General features: G+C 45.9%; 1 protein-coding gene across 3 annotated transcripts in view; it reads left to right on the top strand.

The window, feature by feature from the left end:
• Positions 1–20,925, top strand: part of NT5E (5'-nucleotidase ecto) — a 69,838-nt gene that overhangs the window by 16,807 nt on the left and 32,106 nt on the right. For all 3 annotated transcript variants that reach the window (XM_004011302.6, XM_060419587.1, XM_060419589.1), the window contains exon 2: positions 14,748–14,970. In XM_004011302.6, coding sequence (XP_004011351.1) covers positions 14,748–14,970 — 223 coding nt within the window. The remainder of the gene's footprint in view (positions 1–14,747; positions 14,971–20,925) is intronic.

Raw genomic sequence — 20,925 nt, 5'->3', positions numbered from 1 at the left:
GGAGCCTCGTCCATCCTTAACTGTCAGGGCAAGCCTGCATCTCTGTCAGGCTCTCTCACACACATCTCTGCCTGTGGTTCCCACTTGCTTTATGAATGCATGGATGGGTGTGTTTATTTCATGCTCTCTCCCTGTCTGCCTAACCCTTCCTAAAGGCAAAGACCAGGGCTGTGTTACTCAGCACTGTGGAAACCTGGAAGAAACCAGAGGGTTGTTTAATGATATTCATCCCTCTCCAGATGTTTGTCTTTTTCTTTTTTTTTTTAACATACTCTTTTCCAGTATGGTTTATCATAGGATCTTTTTTAAAGGCTATTTGCAGAAGTCAGAGACCTTTCTGTATTTTTTATGATTTTATTTATTTACTTTTGGCTATTCTGTGTCTTTGTTGCCGTTCAGACTTTTCTCTAGTTGCAGCAACTGGGGACTACTCTCTAGCTGTGGTGTGCAGGTTTCTCATTGTGGCGGCTTCTCTTGTTGCAGAGTATGGGCTTTAGAGTGCACGGACTTCAGTAGTTGTGGCCCCCAGGCTTAGTCACTCCACAGCATGTGGGATCTTGGAATGGAACCTGTGTCTCCTGCATTGGCAGGCAGATTCCTTACCACTGAGCCTCCAGGGAAGGCCCTGTCATAGGATCTTGAACATAGTTCTCTGTGCCATACAGGAGGACCTTGCTGTTTATCCATCCCAAATACAATAACTTGATTTTTTATTAGTTTTATTAGTTTTATAGCTGATTTGGGTCTTCCCCAGTGACTCAGATGGTAAAAATCTGCCTGCGATGCAGGAGACCTGCATTTTATCCCTGGGTTGGGAAGATACCCTGGAGGAGGGCATGACAACCCACTCCAGTATTCTTGCCTGGAGAATCCCCATGGACAGAGGAGCCTGGCAAGGCTATAGTCCATAGGGTTGCAAAGAGTCAGACACCACTGAGCAAATAAGCACACAGCTGATTTACAATGTTTTTACTTACTGCTGTACAGCAAAATGATTCAGTTATACATACACATACATGTGTATATATACAGATTAATTTTTTTAATATCCTTTCCATTATGGTTTACAGGTGTTTGTATTAGGAGCAGTTTGGCAGGATAGTTAAGGTCCCAGATGCGAAAGCCTTGCTTTGTTCCAGTCCCAGCTATGCCTCTTGCTAGTTGTGGAAGCCCCATGCCTCAGGTTTCCCATCTCTGTAAAGGACAAGTAATTAGTACTTATCTCACAGCATTGTAAGAATTAAATAAATTAATGTATGAACAGGGGTTAGCCATGTAGCATGAAAGTCTTAGCTATTAATATTTCTTTCTGTCATGTATTTTTTTTTCTCTTTCTTGAAATTCCCTTATGTCAAATTCATTGGTAATTTTCTCAGTCCTTTATGGACCAAGCAGGGGGCTGTGAAATGCCCCCTTTGTAATTCAGATACCGTATCTGGACCAAGCAGGGGGCTGTAAAATGCCCCCTTTGTAATTCAGATACTGTATAAGTGGTTGGTCTCCTTGGCAGCTTCCCAATAGAAAGAGATTTTTAAAAATTCCTTTTTCTTGCTAAATGCCTTCATGAAATCTATATAACATTCATATGTGCACACACAAGACACTGAACAGTTAAAAAAAACTTTAAAAAAATCTATTCACAAGCAAGTGTCAGTAAGATATTAATAGAAATATAAATGAAGACACAGGAAATGAAAAAGAGAACCAGACTGAGCTGTGAATCGTGATGCAGTCAGCTAAGCTTCCAAGCTTATTGTCTGATTCACCTTCTTCCAAGCAGTTTGGTTTCTCTTGTTTTACAACTTCCCTGGTGGCTCACGTGGTAAAGAATCTGCCTGCAATGCAGGAGACCCAGATTTAATTCCTGGGTCGGGAAGATGCTCTGGAGAAGGGAATGGCAACCCACTCTAGTATTCTTGCCTGGAGAATCCCATAGACAGAGGAGTCTGGTGGGCTACAGTCCGTGGGGGTCACAAAAAGTTAGTTACGACTGAGCGATTAACACTACTGCTGCTGCTGAACTACTCTTTATCAAGTGTGTTTATATCCTGTTCTTGAACAGCTTCAGTGGCTCACCTACTAAATCAGAGATGAAAATGGAACCTATTTGAAAGGAGCAGGTGGGGTGGGTGGTTTTATTATTCCTTCAGTAAACACCTGCTGAGCCGCTGGTGCCAGGCACTCATCCGGCATTACCAAGGACCTTGGGACAATTAACATCGCTCCTGCCTCCAGGGGAAAGAGCAGAAAGACGTGGACAGACAGCGGCAGCGGAGTGTGAATGGATGTGACAGGAGGGCAGTCTTCGGCGGCGGTGCCGCTGAAGCCTTCTCACACACACTTGAGCTGCGTCTGAGGTAGTTCTTACATGCAGGTGGCTTTGTGTTCCTGGAACCGAAGGTGCCTGGTCAGGCAGAAAAAAATAAGACAACTCAGGGAGATCAGAGAGGGGCTGGTTTAGCATCAGAGCAGGACGGATTTCAGTAGGAAGGGGGGAGCCTTGCAGAGACACCCAGCAGGGCTGGAAGCAGTGGGCTGGGTGTTTGGGGACGTGCATTCTGGTGGCCCCTCGGCAGTGGGCGGGAGGTCTGAAGCCAGAGACAGGCTCAGAGGGTCTCAAAATGTCTAGGTGAGAAGCGATGAGACAGAGTTGGGTAGTGGGAGTGCCTGGAGGAGGGGACCCCTGGAGGGGATGGCGCAGGAGCAGAAACAAAGGGGTTTCCTGGCTGGGTCGCCAGGAGGGGAGGCCTGAGTGGGAGGGGAGGCCTGTGGGGCAGGGGAGGCCTGAGGGAGAGGGGAGGTCTGCCCTGTGCTACACTGGGGATTGCTCTTTGCTAGCACCTGGAACCACATGCATCCTCACAGTAACCTTCATGGGTTACTGAGGCACATGTTCTGCTGGCTGAATGGTGGGGACTGCCTGGCCAGCAGACTGTGCAGAGCAGGGATCCATGGGTAGGGTATGGAGGGGGCAGTGAGCACCAGGTTTCTCCCAGGCAATTCCTTGCAACATCTCCTGCAACAGGAGCCCAGGTCTCTGCCCCACCACCGACCCAGTTTCAGTGTCTGTAACCCCCTCACCTGGGTTCAAGCTGGGCTGGCCTGAAATTGGGGTGGGGGATGTCATTTCAAACTTGGGGAAAAAAATCTACGTTTCCTGGTAACATTTGAAATAAAAATACTGCTGTGGGTTGATGCAAACCAACCAAAGATGTAGCATTAGACACTAGTCAGAGCTGGGCCACCGTGACCGCCGCCGCACAGCTTGCTTTATTCAGGGAGGCCTGGCATATTCTTGGCCTGTGAGACTCTCTCTCTCTGGGTTTTGCTGCTCGCTTGCCTTTTTGTGGCTCTGTGTTCTGTGAAAATTATCACTATGTGGCTGCTGTGGCTTTAAGAACAGAACTCTTTATCAGTCTGGTGCCGGAGCCCAGAGGCACTGTGTCTGAACCTTTTTCCCACCGCAGCCCACACAGACAGGCCAACACAGGTACAGGTTACAGAGAAGAAGCTGCTGGGAACACCACCCAGGGACTGAGGACCAGTAACCCCAGCCTTGGGCATTCAGTCTCTTTTTTTCCTCCTCCTCACCAATCATTTATCAAGTTGTTTTTCCATCCAGTAGATATTTACTGAGCATTTCCCCTGTGGTAGCTACATTTATTTTTTATATATTTATTTGGCTGTGCCAAGTGTGTTTGTCAGATGGGATCGAGTTCCTGACCAAAGATCGAACCTGGGCCCCCTGCATTGGGCATGGATTCTTAACCACTGGGCTACTAGAGAAGTCCATTTTAAATAGATTATGGGACTTGATTAATGCATATTCCTTTTTTTCAAATTTACTTTATTGATTTACAATGTTGAATTAATTTCTACTGTACAGCAAAGTGATTCATTCAAAGTGTACATTCTTTTTCCTATTCTTTTCCATAATGGTTTACCACAGGATATGGAATATAGTTCCCTGTGCTCTACAGTAGGAACTTGTTGTTTATCCATTCTGTATAGAATAATTTGCATCTGCTAACCCAAACTCCCAGTCCATCCTTCCTCCACCCTCCTTACACCTTGGCAGACACAACTCTCTTTGTCCATGAGTCTGTTTCATAGTTAAGTTTATCCGTATCATACTGTAGATTACACCTATAAGTGATACCATACAACATTTGCCTTTCTCTGTCTGACTTACTTCCCTTAGTATGATAATCCCGAGGTCCATCCGCTTTGATGCAGATGCCATCATTTCATTCTCTTTATGGCTGAGTAATGTTCCCTTGTATATATGTACCGCATCTCCTTTATCCACCAATTAATGCAGACTTCAATAACAGAGAGAAACGGCTCTGATCAATCACTCATAACTGGAGGATTCAGAAAATGGGAGATTTCTCCATAAAGACTAAATATTCTGGCATAATAAGCGTTAGTCACTCAGTTGTATCCGTCTCTCTGTGACCCCATGGACCGGGCTCCTCTGTCCATGGGATTCTCCAAGCAAGAACAATGGAGTGCGTTGCCATTTCCTTCTCCAATTCTGATATAATGGGAGACCTTTATAGAAGGCCAGCTGATGGCCACCGACCTCCATGTCCCCTCCTGAAGACCTCAGAGCAGAAGACTCAGGTTTTGGGTCTCTTCCCTGTGTCAGCCCCCAGTGCCACCCACTCCAACGCCAAGGGCTTTGTTTCTCTCACTCTCACCCCAAGGAGTGTTCTTATTTGTTCTTGTTCATTCATTTACTCAACACCACTGAGAGCATGTGTTTATTGATGAAGGAAATAAATGAAGAAATAGCAGCTTCTCTTAGGAAAAGCTTTGAGAAAGAAAAAAGACTGGCCGTGGGCATGAGGCCTCACAGGACAAGGTGGTCAGGCACGCCTTGTTAGGTGACAGCTGGATTCAGTTGCAGGTTCCATCTGCACTCTGTGGAACAAACATGGTAAAAGAGAGAAAAGTCGGGAAGGATGTGAAATCATTTCCTCTAGCACATGTTCCTCTCTGAAGTTTTATTTTACTGTTGTTGGAAGTCAATAGATTTCACGCTTATCATTATTATCTTCATGCAGACATGGAGAACAATTTCATCTCAAGTGTCCGTCTCTAGTTAATTGACAGTAAGTTCCTGCAGGGCCAGGAAAAGAAGAGTTTTGAGACTCAGTTCAAACTCGGTGGGGAAGACTGACTCCATCAGTTATTCAGCATCTGCCCCAGGCAGAGGAAGGGATGGGGGACTGTGGCATTATGACATCATGTATTTGTTTTCATTGGGTGGATACTAGGTACTTTCCACTGACTTCAGTATCTAAAGGATGGTAATTGACTGTTTCTTGACTTTCTACTTTTGCATTCCAGTCCCCTATAATGAAAAGGATATATTTTTGGGGTGTTAGTTCTAAAAGGTCTTGTAGGTCTTCATAGAACAGTTGAACTTTAGCTGCTTCAAAATTACTGGTCGGGACATAGACTTGGATTACCGTGATATTGAATGGTTTGCCTTGGAAATGAACAGAGATCATTCTGTCATTTTTAAGATTGCATCCAAATACTGGACTTTTCTGTTGACTGTGATCGCTACTCCATTTCTTCTAAGGGATTCCTGCCCACAGTAGTAGATATAATGGTCATCTGAGTCAAATTAACCCATTCCAGTCCATTTTAGTTCGCTGATTCCTAGAATGTTGACGTTCACTCTTGCCATCTCCTGTTTGACCACTTCCAACTTGCCTTGATTTATGGATCTAACATTCCAGGTTCCTATGCAATATTGCTCTTTACAGCATTGGACCTTGCTTCTATCACCAGTCACATCCGCAACTGGGTGTTGTTTCTGCTTTGGCTCCATCTCTTCATTCTCTCTGGAATTATTTCTCTACTGATCTCCAGTAGCATACTGGGCACCTACCAACCTGGGGAGTTCATCTTTCAGTGCCTTATCTTTTTGCCTTTTCATACTATTCATCGATTTCTCAAGGAAAGAATACTGAAGTGGTTTGCCATTCCCTTCTCCAGTGGACCACATTCTGTCAGACCTCTCCACCATGACCCATCCATCTTGGGTGGCCCTACATGGCATGGCTTAGTTTCACTGAGTTAGACAAGGCTGTGGTCCATGTGATCAGATTGGCTAGTTGTCTGTTATTGTGGTTTCAGTCTATCTGCCCTCTGATGCCCTCTCTCAGTGCCTACCATCTTACTTGAGTTTCTCTTACCTTGGATGTGGGGTGTCTCTTCACAGCTGCTCCAGCAAAGCGCAGCTGCTGCTCCTTACCTTGGACATGGGGTATCTCCTCATGGCCCCCAGAGGTAGAAAAACAGCTGGAGTAACAGGCAAATTTGGTCCTGGAATACAAAATGAAGCATGGCAAAGGCTAATAGAGTTTTGCCAAGAGAACACACTGGTCATAGTAAATACCCTCTTCCAGCAATGCAAGAGAAGACTCTACACATGGATATCACCAAATGGCCAACATCGAAACCAGATTGTCTATATTCTTTGCAGCCAAAGATGGAGAAGCTCTATACAGTCAGCAAAAACAAGACCAGGAGCGGACTGTGGCTCAGATCATGAACTCCTTATAGCCAAATTCAGACTTAAATTGAAGAACATAGGGAAAACCACTAGGCCATTCAAGTATGACCTAAATCAAATCCCTTATGATTATATAATAGAAGTGAGAAATAGATTTAAGGGACTAGATCTGATAGACAGAGTGCCTGAAGAACTATGGACAGAGGTTCGTTACATTGTACAGAGACAGGGATCAAAACCATCCACAAGAAAAAGAAATGCAAAAAAGCAAATTGGCTGTCCGAGGAGCCCTTACAAATAGCTGTGAAAAGATGAGACACCAAAAGCAAAGGAGTAAAGGAAAGATATACCCATCTGAATGCAGAGTTCCAAAGAATAACAAGGAGAGATAAGAAAGTCTTCCTCAGCGATCAATGCAAAGAAATAGAGGAAAACAATAGAATGAGAAAGACTAGAGATCTCTTCAAGAATATTAGAGCTACCAAGAGAACATTTTATGCAAAGATGGGCTTGATAAAGGACAGAAATGGTATGGACCTAACAGAAGCAGAAGATGTTAAGAAGAGGTGGCAAGAATACATAGAACCGTACAAAAAAGATCTTCATGACCCAGATAATCACAATGGTGTGATCACTCACCTAGAGCCAGACATCCTGGAATGTGAAGTTAAGTGGGCCTTAGAAAACATCACTATGAACAAAGCTAGTAGAGGGGATGGAATTCCAGTTGAGCTATTTCAAATCCTGAAAGATGATGCTGTGAAAGTGCTGCACTCAATATGCCAGCAAGTTTGGAAAATTCAGCAGTGGCCACAGGACTGGAAAAGGTCAGTTTTCATTCCAATCCCAAAGAAAGGCAATGCCTAAGAATGCTCAAACTACCGCACAATGGCGCTTATCTCACATGCTAGTAAAGTAATGCTCAAAATTCTCCAAGCCAGGCTTCAGCAATACATGAACCGTGAACTTCCAGATGTTCAAGCTGCTTTTAGAAAAGGCAGAGGAATCAGAAATCAAGTCGCCAACATCCACTGGATCATCGAAAAAGCAAGAGAGTTCCAGAAAAACATCTATTTCTGCTTTATTGACTATGCCCAAGCCTTTGACTGTGTGGACCACAATGAACTGTGGACAATTCTGAAAGAGATGGGAATACAGACCACCTGACCTGCCTCTTGAGAAACCTATATGCAGGTCAGGAAGCAGCAGTTAAAACTGGACATGGAAAAACAGACTGGTTCCAATTAGGAAAAGGAGTACGTCAAGGCTGTATATTGTCACCCTGCTTATTTAACTTATATGCAGAGTACATCATAAGAAATACTGGGCTGGATGAAGCACAAGCTGGAATCAAGATTGCCAGGAGAAATATCAATAACCTCAGATATGCAGATGACACCACCCTTAGGGCAGAAAGTGAAGAACTAAAGAGCCTCTTGATGAGAGTGAAAGAGGAGAGTGCAAAAGCTGGCTTAAAGCTCAACATTCAGAAAACTAAGATCATGGCATCCAGTCCCATCACTTCATGGCAAATAGATGGGGAGACAGTGGAAACAGTGGCTGACTTTATTTTCCTGGGCTACAAAATCACTGCAGATCGTGATTGCAGCCATGAAATTAAGACACTTACTCCTTGGAAGGAAAGTTATGACCAACCTAGACAGCATATTAAAGAGCAGAGACATTACTTTGCCAACAAAGGTCTGTCTAGTCAAGGGTATGGTTTTTCCAGTAGTCATGTATGGTTATGAGAGTTGGACTATAAAGAAAGCTGAGTGCCGAAGAATTGATGCTTTTGAACTGTGGTGTTGGAGAAGACTCTTGAGAGTCCGTTGGACTGCAAGGAGATTCAACCAGTCCATCCTTAAGGAGATCAGTCCTGAGTGTTCATTGGAAGGACTGATGTTGAAGCTGAAACTCCGATACTTTGGCCACCTGATGTGAAGAGCTGACTCATTTGAAAAGACCCTGCTGCTGGGAAAGATTGAGGGCAGGAGGAGAAGGGAACAACAGAGAATGAGATGGTTGGATGGCATCACTGACTCAATGGACATGAGTTTGGGTAAACTCCGGGAGTTGGTGATGGACAGGGAGGCCTGGCTTGCTGCAGTCCATGGGTGGCAAATAATCGGACACGACTGAGCGACTGAACTGAACTGAATTGACTGTTAAATTCTCATTAGCATTCAATGCAATGGTAATAAATGAATGAATAGAGATGTGGTCATCATATAAGCACCTTAAAATGGGTATATGTCAGGAATTGCTTATCCCCAAAAGGAAGTTAGACTTTGTCCTGTATTCAGAATTAATGAGAGTTATAAACCAATGATGGTAATGTGAGCTTTCCCTCACTCCTCACTTCAGAGTGTTTTTAATCAAAACAAGAAACTCCAAATGGATTCATTCTTCCATTGCTGATTCATAAGACCTTTTGGGCCCTATCCTTGCAGGGTTTCTGCAAAGCCTTTCACAAAATATACACAGCAAATATGCATGCTAAGTCATTTCAGTCATGTCTGACTCTGTGCTACCCTATGGACTGTAGCCTGCCAGGCTCCTCTGTCCATGGGATTCTCCAGGCAATACTGGAGTGGGTTCCCATGCCCTCCTCCAGGGAATCTTCCCTACCCAGGGATTGAACCTGCATTTCTTATGTCTCCTGCTTTGGCAGGCAGGTTCTTACCACTAGCACCACCTGGGATGCAAATGTAAATATTAACAAATGCCTGCGTTGGGATTAAAAACATCTGACTGTGTTCTGCAGAATTTATTTAACAACAGCAGGGTTTTGAGTCAGAGAAAAAACATATCTCCCTTGTCCTTACATTTCAGTTTGCTTTTAGCTTTAAAAGGCAAGCAAGGGAATTCCCTGGCGGTCCAGGATTAGGGCTCTGCACTTTCACCACCAGGGTCTGGGTTCAGTCACTAGTTAGGGAACTAAGATCCCACAAGTCTCACAGCACAGCCAAAAATTTTTTTAATTTTAAAATTAAAAGAAGAAGAAGAATAAAAGGCTGGCAATATTCCAGGTATTTGGATAATCGAAAATACTGGGCTGAGCTAGGTAGAGAACATGGAAAGTCTCTTTCCTATATGAGCATCAAGTTTTGTTTTGCTTTTAATAGTGAGAACCCCAGGGTTCTCCTATACCAAGGAAGTGATGAGGATAATGAGCTGGGGTTAGACCAGACGCTCTCATTGTGTTCCTTTGATCCCAGTGTTGGAGATACTGAAAAAGGTCATTTTGTGAGATTCAACTCTCTTAAATTACAGAAAAGTGAATTTGGTGAAATTTAGCGTTTGTATTAAAAATATTCAAGGTGACGACAGTGCTAGAACCAGTGGGTGAATAAGGATCTCAAATTAACAAATGAATGAAAATGAGTTTCGTTTCCAATATTGGAAATGAAATGTTTGGAAAGCAGAAAAGTGAGAGAAAATGTGAGAATGTCCATTACGCTCAGGAAAATCACTTGCTTATGTGAGGATTAGAGTGATAAGTGGCACATAAGAGGTTCGCTCATATCAGGGTTAGTTGGTACCCATAAGTATGGTACAACATAAGCAGGGCAGGGCAGCAAAAAGTCAACAAGCACACATATGAGAAGGTGGACAGGGTCTTCAGAGAGGACCCGAGAAGGCATCATAATACTGCAGTGTGAATTTCTAAATTCTTGTACTGGGGCTTCCCTGATGGCTCAGTGGTAAAGAATCTGCCCGCCAACACAGGAAATGTGTGTTCAATCTCTGGACTGGAAGATCCCCTGGAGAGGGAAATGGCAGCCCACTCCAGTATTCTTGCCTGGGAAATGCCATGGATAGAGGAGCCTGAAGGGCTACAGTCCATGGGGTCGCAAAAGAGTCAAACAGGACTTAGAGATTCAACAGCAACAACATGGTTGCCCTACAAAGTTTCTGTAAGATATAAAGGAACAAGGAAAGGCTATACACACTGTTACATTGTATCTTTATTGCTCTAAATTCTACTCCTAGGCAGACTCTTCCTGAGGTATTTTCACATTATTAATAAAAGCAACAAGAACGAATGAAGAAGCAGTGTATTTCACAAGTTTCTTGTGTGCTGGCAGGGTGGTGGGAGCAGGTGTCCTTAGGTGAGCTGCAGGATCCTTCCTCTGCAGAGTGGACAAATGGTGGAGCTCTGTTAGGTGCAGGGGAACAGGAGGGAGCAGGCAAAGTCAAGGTCAGAAAGTGGAAGCGCTGAGTTTCTAGAGATACGGATTTACAAAGGGATTGTTCTGCTTTGGTATCTGTAGGAAGAATTAGCTGTGTGTAGGAGAAATCAGTTGATGGAGACTTTTCTGTTCATTTATTTATTCATTTGATGGTGCATCCTTGCTCTCTTCCCAAAACTGTGCTGTGTGGTAAGCGACTCAGTGGGCAGGTGCAGGGTCTGCCGGGGCTGCCCGAGGGGACCATCAAGCGCAGGAAGGACTGCTAACTCAGGGAGGACCTTGAGGGTTTGGGGTCTTTCTTCCAGAAGGTCCGTTGGCCTTCAGGAGCTAGAGTAATTAGTTGAATAAGGCAGTAAAGGCCTGGCATGGGAAAGGAATGTTCTATCTTCCTATCTATGTATATATCTTTTTTATTATTATTTTTGGCTGTGGTGGGTCTTCACTGCTGTGTGTGGGCTTTCCCTGGTTGCAGTGAGCAGGGGCTACTCATCTTTGTGTGAGGGCTTCTCACTGCGGGTTTCTCCTGTCGAGGAGCACTGGCTCTAGAGCGCTGGCGCAGTAGTTGTGACTCATAGGCTTTGTTGCTGCATGGCATGGGGATCTTCCAGGACCAGGGACTGAACCAGTGTCCCTTGCATTGCAAGGCAGATTCTTAACCGCTGGACCACCAAGGGAGCCCTGTCTGTGTATATATCAATCAGTCAGCAATTATGTATCATATGCGCATGCATGCATGCTCAGTTGCTTCAGTCGGGTCCGGCTCTGCAGCCCCATGCACTGTAGCCCGTCAGGCTTCTCTGTCCATGGAATTCTCCAGACAAGAATACTGGAGTGGGTTGCCATGCCCTCATCCAGGGGATCTTCCCAGCCCAGGGTTGGAACCCATGTCTCCTGTGTCTCCTGCACTGCAGGTGGATTCCTTACCACTAAGCCACCAGGGAAGTCCATGTATCACATACAGAGGGATAAAGATAAGTGAAAACACAGAAAACTGAGTAGTCAGGAATTTATTTTGAGTCCTTACTCTCTTATGCAAAGCCCATTATAGCCAAGCATAGAGGTTAAGAAAGTTGAAGTCAGACAGAAGTGGCTCTGGTCCCAGCTCCACTCCTTACTAATTTTGTGACCTTGAACCATTCATTTAATGTCTCTAGATCTCAGTTTTTCCCCTCGGTAACACAAGCATAGTAATAATACTGACGTCACAGCACAAAACCAGGTTTGCTACACAAAATCACCTTGCATCATGCTGGTGTGTGACATGTACTTAGTAAATACTGACTTGCTGTCATTACAGCTTTTCTTTTATTCATTCATTCCTCTTCTGGAGGAAGCTTCAGTTTAGAAATGTGTTCAGGTCACCGCTCATGAATGATGGAGCCTCCAGGCCTGTCTGGAGGTGGGTGTCTGAGGGAAGCTGCAGGAGAAGGCAAGACCAGACCTCAAAGAGCTCAGGACATTGAACTTTATCCCAGAGGAAGCCTCTCAGGGCCCTTAAGGTCAGGAACAACAAGTTCAGATTTGCATTTTAGAAAGATGATTCTGGCAGCAAGGTTCAGGTTTAGAGATGGCAGTGGTAGCATCTGAAGGCCCGGCTGGGGGGCAGGGTTGGGGTGGGGGCACCAGGACCACATGCAGGTGGGAGCAATGGGGTAGGCTGAACTGGAGCTTTTAAATAAAGCGGGAGATGCTGGTGGGAGGTGAGGAGAGGGAGTGAGCAAGTGGGAGGGATTCGGCTGCTCCAGGGTTTCTGGCTGCAGCTGACTGGGGAGAGGGCAGTACCTTGGACCAAGATGGGGATCCCAGAGGCAGGAGCTTGAGCGCAGTAAGCTTGGGGTGCCTGTGAGACTCTGGGGGGCAGTGTCCATGTGGCAGCCAGACGTAGAGATGCAGAGTCAGGAGTCCAGCTGGGGTTGTAGATGTTCCGTTGAGTGTTGAAAGTGTGGGTGGCAGCGACAGCATTCAGGTGACCCTTGCACACCTCCAAGCACACTCTCTCCCTGCCAGGCAGAGAGGCAGAAAGGCAGCCAAGGTCACCACTTCCAGGGCTTTACACTCAAGTCCAAGGAGGAGATACCAAGCAAGACAAAGGAAAACTGTAAGTTCAGCTGTTGCTGAGTGCTAGCAGTATAATGGTAAACTGCAAGGCAGCTGACGCATTGACAATCTTTCATGAAGAGCTATGGAAACATTCATTAAAAAAAAAAAAAAACACCTGTACAGTTAAGCAAGATTATTATGAGTTATTGTAACCTCATAAGGCAGACTTATTTCACCATAGGAAGAAACCATGATGTTCTAAGAATAGAAGAGAAAAAGACAATTACCCAAGACTGGGAGAACCTTTAAGTAGGTCAGCCTTTAAGAGGGAAGCACTTAGGTAAGAGGAAGAAGGAAAAATGAGCAGATAATTCAGAGATGGGATAAAAGGCAAGTTCAGAAATTCTGAGTTTAATCAGGAAGACTGGTACATGGGAACATGAAGACACTGTACTGCTTTCTTCATGGAAACACGTGCAGATGAGGACGTGATGCACACGGCCCTTTGAGCGTGGGTACTGGTGAGGGTCACCCGCCAGGCAGGCGAGGGGCTCCAGCACTGAGTGAGGTGAAGGTCCCAGTGACTCATGGGCACTCCTTGTGGGGAGGACCCCACGGATGTGCAGAACAAGCTGCTACAGAGTGGAATGGGTAGGAAGGAGGATGGGGACAGTCAGAGAACATGGGGATGGGGGAATTCATTTAGATGGAGGGGCCACCAGTCAGCACTTCTAGGCCTGTTCCCAGATGACCCTCAAAGTGAAGCAAAATCAAGTGTGGTGTATAGAAAGTTTGAGACCCACTGAGTTAAGTACTAAGATAGCAAATGAGCCTTGGCAGCCAGAGCCCATGGGTGGGTGGCTGCAGTAGGTGAGTTTTTTCCAGGAGATGCATAGAGAGGGAGTGGAAGGCTTTGGGGGATGTGGCCAGTGGGTCCTCTTTTGTCAGCATCACCCTGGGGAAAGATACCAGACGTCAAGGTGATAGCTCTGGCTCAGCAGCTGGTCCCCAAACAGTGAGGAAAGGGAGCTAGGGAATAAGTTGGGAGTAAAGTGTCTTGTGTTAAAGCATGCCAGCTCCTCCCAGAGCCCTGGCTCAGGGCCCATCCAGAGCCCCAAAGCCTGCAGTGGTTTCATCCTACTCATCCTTGGATGTGAAGCTGCTGAGAGTGAAACCCAGGGTGACCCAGAACTGACGGGAAGCAGAAACCAGTGCTCTGCTATCAAAGTGCAATCTCCTGCTTGCCCTTGGGGATCCTCGCCTTCCCAGAAGAACAGAGGACCACAGAGACCTAGGGAAGAAACAGTTATGGGAACATAAGGACATCATGACCCAGGAGATGGGAGCTGCGTCGGGGAGGGGACGCCTCAAGTGTCTGTTCATCACATGACCCCAGCCCCTTTTGCTAAAGTCCTGTTGATTTTAAGTTGTCCTTGGCATATAGGAATGGAATGATTGGTTTGGTGAATTGAGATATGGGCTTATGAGAGAAGGGACTGGACAGAGCCTGGTAAATGCAGACTCTCAACCTGCTTCAGACCTGGAGGCAGAGGACACTGACCTGTCTGCGAGTGCCTTCCACACACATTGACGTCACCTCAGCAGGTGATATGAGGCCTGGAGTTCTGAAATCTACCTGGTGATCTGAATGCCCCTGGGCCTAACCCCAGGGCCCCAGAGTAAAATCTCTGAGCCTGAGGAAGACATTAGTCATACAGTCAGCTTCCTAGAGCTTCTCCAGTTTTCAGAACCCTGTGTTAAGGTCTTTTCTGTTTGTTTGTTTATTTTTTGGCTGTGCTGTATGCTTTGTGGGATCTTAGTTCCCTGAGCAGGAATTGAACCCGTGTCCTCCACAGTGAAAGCATGGAGTCCTAACCAGTGAACCAGCAGGGAATTCCCCAAGGTAATATTCTCTGTAGTATGTTTTTACTGGCAATTACAGAGTACCTAATTCTTTTTCTCTTTTCCCTTTCCACCAGGCACTGGGAAATCACGAATTTGATAATGGTGTGGAAGGCCTGATTGATCCACTACTCAAAAAGGTCAATTTTTCAATTCTGAGCGCAAACATTAAAGCCAAGGGGCCTCTAGCGTCTAAAATTTCAGGACTTTATTCACCATATAAAATTCTTCCTGTTGGTAATGAAGTTGTGGGGATTGTTGGATACACTTCAAAGGAAACCCCTTTCCTCTCAAATCCAGGTATTCGCTTCTTTTACAGCACTCATTGCTTGAAAATAGGTGCCACTAAATCAGAGTGTGGCATTATTTTTCTGGATGGTTGGTTAGAGTAGGAACAGTGTGTGGTGTTGGACACGTGTGGATGACATTGAAATACCAATCTAGTGGTTTCCAGTTGCCCTAAGTAACTTCTTAAAGACCCTTGCTTTCCTGCTCAGTGAATTGTTGACACCAACAGTAACATTGCTTAATTCAGCACATTCAGAATTTGGATGAGAGGGCCATTTATATCCAGTGCTGATGTCAGAAGGAGTCATTTATTGGAAAATGAGAGTCACGTAACTCACGCCCTTTTTTCTTTGGAACCAGGGAGCCCAGAGCCAGGGTTTTACCTTGTCTTCTTTTTTTCTAGTATGATTATTCTGTCTAGTTAGCTCCCTTTTTCATTATCTCTTGTTTTAATGGCTTTGTTATATCTGGCTTTCTGGGAGATATATACATATATATATTCTTGAATGGTCTTGTGTGTGTATATGTGTATCATACAACAGATAGATATGTATATCTGCTATAGCCATATATACACACACATATATCTGTATAACCTGAAGACCATTCAAAAAACATTTTTGAGCCACTTTTACAGGAATGGTTTGGCAGTGAAAACAAAAAGATGTTTTTCCTAAATTGCAAGTGAGTCACTCAGTCATGTCAGACTCTTTGCAGACCCATGGACTATAGTCCGCCAGCCTCCTCTGTCTGTGGGATCCTCCAGGCAAGAATACTGGAGTGGGTTGTCATTTCCTTCTCCAGGGGATCTTCCCCACCCAGGGATCAAACCCACATCTCTTTGCGTCTCCTGTATTGGCAGGCAAATTCTTTACCAATGTGTCACCTGGGAAGATTTTTCTAAATTATCCAAGTCAGTTTTCTTTCTATATTTGAAGAAAAAAAGGAAACAAGGGTTTTGGGCAAGAACAAACTGATAAAGGAAATCTTCGAAAATGACAGTTAGAAATGTTGTGTGTTTACTGTTGCTGTTAAAGTGGTTGCAGGCCATCAGAAATGACACAAAAGTCAATGCACTTGACCCTGAGTGGCTCAGGGGTAAAGAGAGGATCCTGTGAGCTCGGAAGCAGGGCTGGGCTGCTCTCCACGGCTGGGGACCTGGGGTTCGTCAGGCACCCCAGGCACCAGGTGACATCGCTCCCCCAAGCCTTTGCACGTGGTCCATGGGTGTGGCTGAAATCATTGTGAAAATGCCACAGCAGGCACCTGCAGACCTCATGAATTACTGGCTTTTGAAGAGCTCTATGAGTGCTCTTCTGACTGAAAAGGATGTGGCCCCACTGGAGGTACCCAGTGCAGTCTTGGGCTTCTCTCCCCGCCAGCAAGGCTCCGGTCCTTCTGCCCCACCACTTACAGCAAGGCGATCAGCCCTTCCTGGGTTCAGGGTACCTTCTGTCTGGGCCCCCTGGGGCCTTCCTGCCCAGAGGCGAGGGGGGCGATTATACAGTGAACCAATCACCGATATGGGTGGGGCTGGGGTCCTGAGGCCCCGTTGCCACAGGTCGCCCTCTGGTGAGACGCTCCTGCTGTGGGTCCCCAGCACCCCCCGAAAATGCCTCCCCTGATCACATTTGTCCTCACTCTGGGCTTCCTTGGGAGCAGCCTGAGGACAGAGCTAGTCTGTTCTCAGTGAACATCTGGAACCTAATAGAGGGGCCAGCTCAGGTTCTCTGACTAAAGATGTGGACATGTTGAATAACAGAATAGTTATGTGTCTCCATGATGTTCCATCCAGGGGGATTTGAGTTCATTAAAGGTAGAATCTAATTAAATGTCACTAACAAAGTCAGGGAGGGAGGGAAGAGGGTCTGGTGAGTGAAGGGCAGGATGGCCCTCCTTGGCCCCCTCTAAGGTGTGTGAAGAATTCTGGGGCAAAGGGCACTCCAGAAGTGAGGTCAGAGTCATCTGCTGGGACCCACGCTGCCAAGGGCAGGGACCTGCTTGGTGCCAGCACAGGGGGCTTCCCAGTGAAAGCTGTGGAATGAACACACGCGAGCGGGCGGGTGTGGGGCCACAGTCCCAAAGTGGTAGGTGTTTAGTTTCCTGGAACACGGATTCTAAGAGAAAGCTGGAAAGTGGGGTGAGGACTGGATTGTTGGGCTGAGGAGTTCAGCATGATTTGGAGAAAAACATCCATCCCTTCTTTCGTAGTCAGCAATAATGAGACTCCCCTAATGGCCCGATGGCTCACTTTCCCATGCAGGAGGTATGGGTTCCATCCCTGGTTGAGGAACTAACATTGCATGTGCCTCATGGCCAAAAAAAACACCCAAAATGTAAAACAGACACTTCCCTGGTGGTTCAGACAGTAAAGAATCCACCTGCAACGTGGGAGACCTGGGTTCAATTCCTGCGTTGGGAAGATCCCCTGAGAAGGAAATGGCAACCCAGTCCAGTTTTCTTGCCTGGAGAATCCCATGGACAGAGGAGCCTGGCGGGCTACAGTCCACGGGGTCACAAAGAGTTGGACACAACTGGGCGATTAAGCACAAAGCACAAAACAGATGCGATATTGTAACAAATTCAATAAAGACTTTAAAAATTGTTCTTAGAAATAGTCACCACTAAAAAGATAAAAGAGGGGGATGGTGGAGAGACAGGGGGCAGGGACTAGCCTTGCTGGGACTCTGATGGCACTTTACCAGGTTACAAAAGACGTGAGAGCTGAAAGGACCACACTCTTTCCAGCGTCTCCCAGGAGAGAGGGGCTGCATCATGTAGGGACCAGTGCAGGAGCTGGGCAGGGGTGCAGCAGTGTCTCAGGGGACGCTTGCTTCTCCCAAGACCACAGGCTCAGCAGCCTGGCTCCTCCTATAGATCTCTGGCCCCAAATATCCAGCCTCAATCCTTCAGTCCTGGTGGCCTGGGTGCCCACGGGCATAATCTCATTATTTAGATAATGAAATTCCTCTCACTCCCTGGTGGCTCAGATGGTAAAGAATACCTGCAGTGCAGGAGATGCAGGTTTAGTCCCTGGGTTGGGAAGATCCCTGGAGGAGGGCATGGCAACCCACTCCAGTATTCTTGCCTGGAGAATCCCATGGACAGAGGAGCCTGATGGGCTACAGTCTGTGGGGCTGCAAAGAGTCGGACATGACTGAGCGACTAACACTTGCACTTTTCCCTTCATGTTATCCTGAAATAAATCCCATGTCTTCTGTATGTGGGATGATCAATCATGTGAGGTTTCTGATGTGTTAGGAGAATACATTTCTTTGTCCTCAGAGGCCTTTCTCTTGACTTTTTGTTCTTTCCTGCCCACCACACTGAAGCAGAGGATGAAGCATAAGTCTCAGCAAACATCCATTCAGTTACTCATTCATTCATTCATTCCCTCTGGGAGCCTACCTCTGTTCCTGGCAGTGTTCTTGGCATCAGAGATACTGACTCCAAAAAGCCCTGCCCACTGGAGCTTCCCATTTAGTGGGAAAAGAAGTAGATGAAGAGAATGTTTAGTGCACCAGAAGGTGGTGAGTGCCACAGAGAGAAATTAAGCAGCAGTGTGGCATGGGGAGGGTGCACCTCATTGTTTTAAGGGGAGATCAGTGAGAGGATCAGTGTTGACACAGCACTGAGGGTGACCTGGGAACCTTGAGCTTCTTGGGGTGACTGGCAAGAATAATCAGATGATTCTTAATGGCTTCATGGCAGACAGTGAGGGCCAAGCTGTTAAACTCTTGATTTTTAAGAGTTAAAAATCAAGAGCTGCCCTGTGAGCTACTGGCAGCAATGCAGATCCCATCCACATCTGTGAACCACTTGTTTTCAGGCTGTTGGTCTGGGGTACCCCTAGCTTTGCCATCAGCCTTGCTGCTTATTTTCCATGCTCTTTGGCCCAGATCATCTTAACTGATTTGAGGGACTCCAGAGTTCCCTCCTGGAACACACAGAGACCCCCAAATACCACAGCTTCAGAAGTGATATATTTAACCGTCTCACAGCTCCTTAGATGAATACTTTTCAAACTGGAGATAACAGACTCCTGGGTTTTGAAAACTTGTTAGGAGACTGATTCAACTTTGGGCATTTTTGTTTTAGGGTTGGTTCCAGCATAAGGGAATCCAGATCCTCTGGAAGATCTGGAGTCACAGCTGGCTTGCTGTGACTTCAGGGCAGCGTATCTGTGTTTGTAGTCCTGTCTGCGCCAGTCAGAGCTGTAAGCCCTCCAGCCATGCTGCGATTTGACTGCAGGACGGGGACAAAGGGAGAGCCTGGTGGGCTTACCACACCCGGTAGTGCGAGCCTGCAGCACACAGCGCCCGGCTGTGCGATCACACCCATACTTGCCGGCCACACTAGCAGGCAAGCTTCAGCTCCCACTGTGTAGGGGGTGAGCCTCCTGGGAGGGATGCAAGGCTCCCAGGGCCAGCAGTCCTCGGATGAGAACCCAATCTAATCAGTGCTCAGCAATGCTGTAACACTGACCTTATCCGGTGGACAAGACAGAGTTGTCAATGGCGTCAATTCAAGGACTAGTCGCTGACAAGAGTATCAAGTCTGAAGACTGATTGTGCTGAACTTGCAAACAAAGCCATACAGTAGCTAATCTTTTTTTTTTAAGTTTTATTGAGATATGATTGATCCACACTAAGGTGTATAGCATAATGACTTGGCATGTATACAGTCCAACATGTTTATGTGCTCAGGCGTGCTTTATGTTGACCTAATGGAAGTCTGAATAAAAATACAAATAGATTCAAGAAATAGAGAGATTACAAATCTGAACCCTGCTCACAGTTTGAGATTGAACTCGAGCAACATAGTATCATCCTCAGCCTTAAACCAACAGGCAACCTTGTGTGTATGTGTCTTAGACTCTCAGTCCTGTCTGACTCCTCGTGACCCCATAGACTGTAGCCTGCCAGGCTCCTCTGTCCCTGGAATTTTCCAGGCAAGAATACTGGAATGGGTTGCCATTTCCTTCTCCAAGGGATCTTCCCAACTCAGGGACTGAACCCAGATCTCTTACGTTGCAGGCAGATTCTTTATCTTCTGAGTCACCAGGGAAGCCCCAGTGCAACTTAAGGGAATGTAAGTGAGAATATTGGTGTGAATTTTTATTGGCTTTGTAGAGATATTACACTGAATTTATAGACAAGTTTTGGTCTTAAAAATTTAAGAACTTTAGGCAGTAAGGTGTTTTTACTTGATATGCTTATATAATAAGCAATATGATTTTTTAAAAAGCTATTGTTGAACCAGTCAGAATGGCTGCGATCCAAAAATCTGCAAGCAATAAATGCTGGAGAGGGTGTGGAGAAAAGGGAACCCTCCTACACTGTTGGTGGGAATGCAAACTAGTACAGCCACTATGGAGAACAGTGTGGAGATTCCTTAAAAAATTGCAAATAGAACTACCTTATGACCCAGCAATCCCACTTCTGGGCATACACACCGAGGAAACCAGAATTGAAAGAGACACATGTACCCCAATGTTCATCGCAGCACTGTTTATAATAGCCAGGACATGGAAACAACCTAGATGTCCATCAGCAGATGAATGGATAAGAAAGCCGTGGTACATATACACAATGGAGGATTACTCAGCCGTTAAAAAGAATACATTTGAATCAGTTCTGATGAGATGGATGAGGCTGGAGCCGATTATACAGAGTGAAGTAAGCCAGAAAGAAAAACACCAATACAGTATACTAACACATATATATGGAATTTAGGAAGATGGCAATGACGACCCTGTATGCAAGACAGGGAAAGAGACACAGATGTATATAACGGACTTTTGGACTCAGAGGGAGAGGGAGAGGGTGGGATGATTTGGGAGAATGACATTCTAACATGTATACTATCATGTAAGAATTGAATCGCCAGTCTATGTCTGATGCAGGATGCAGCATGCTTGGGGCTGGTGCATGGGGATGACCCAGAGAGATGTTATGGGGAAGGAGG

This window comes from Ovis aries, chromosome 8 (assembly GCF_016772045.2).
Source record: "Ovis aries strain OAR_USU_Benz2616 breed Rambouillet chromosome 8, ARS-UI_Ramb_v3.0, whole genome shotgun sequence".
NCBI classification, from domain to species: domain Eukaryota; kingdom Metazoa; phylum Chordata; class Mammalia; order Artiodactyla; family Bovidae; genus Ovis; species Ovis aries.
Note: the sequence above shows the minus strand (reverse complement) of the source record. Positions and strands in the feature narration are given on the sequence as shown.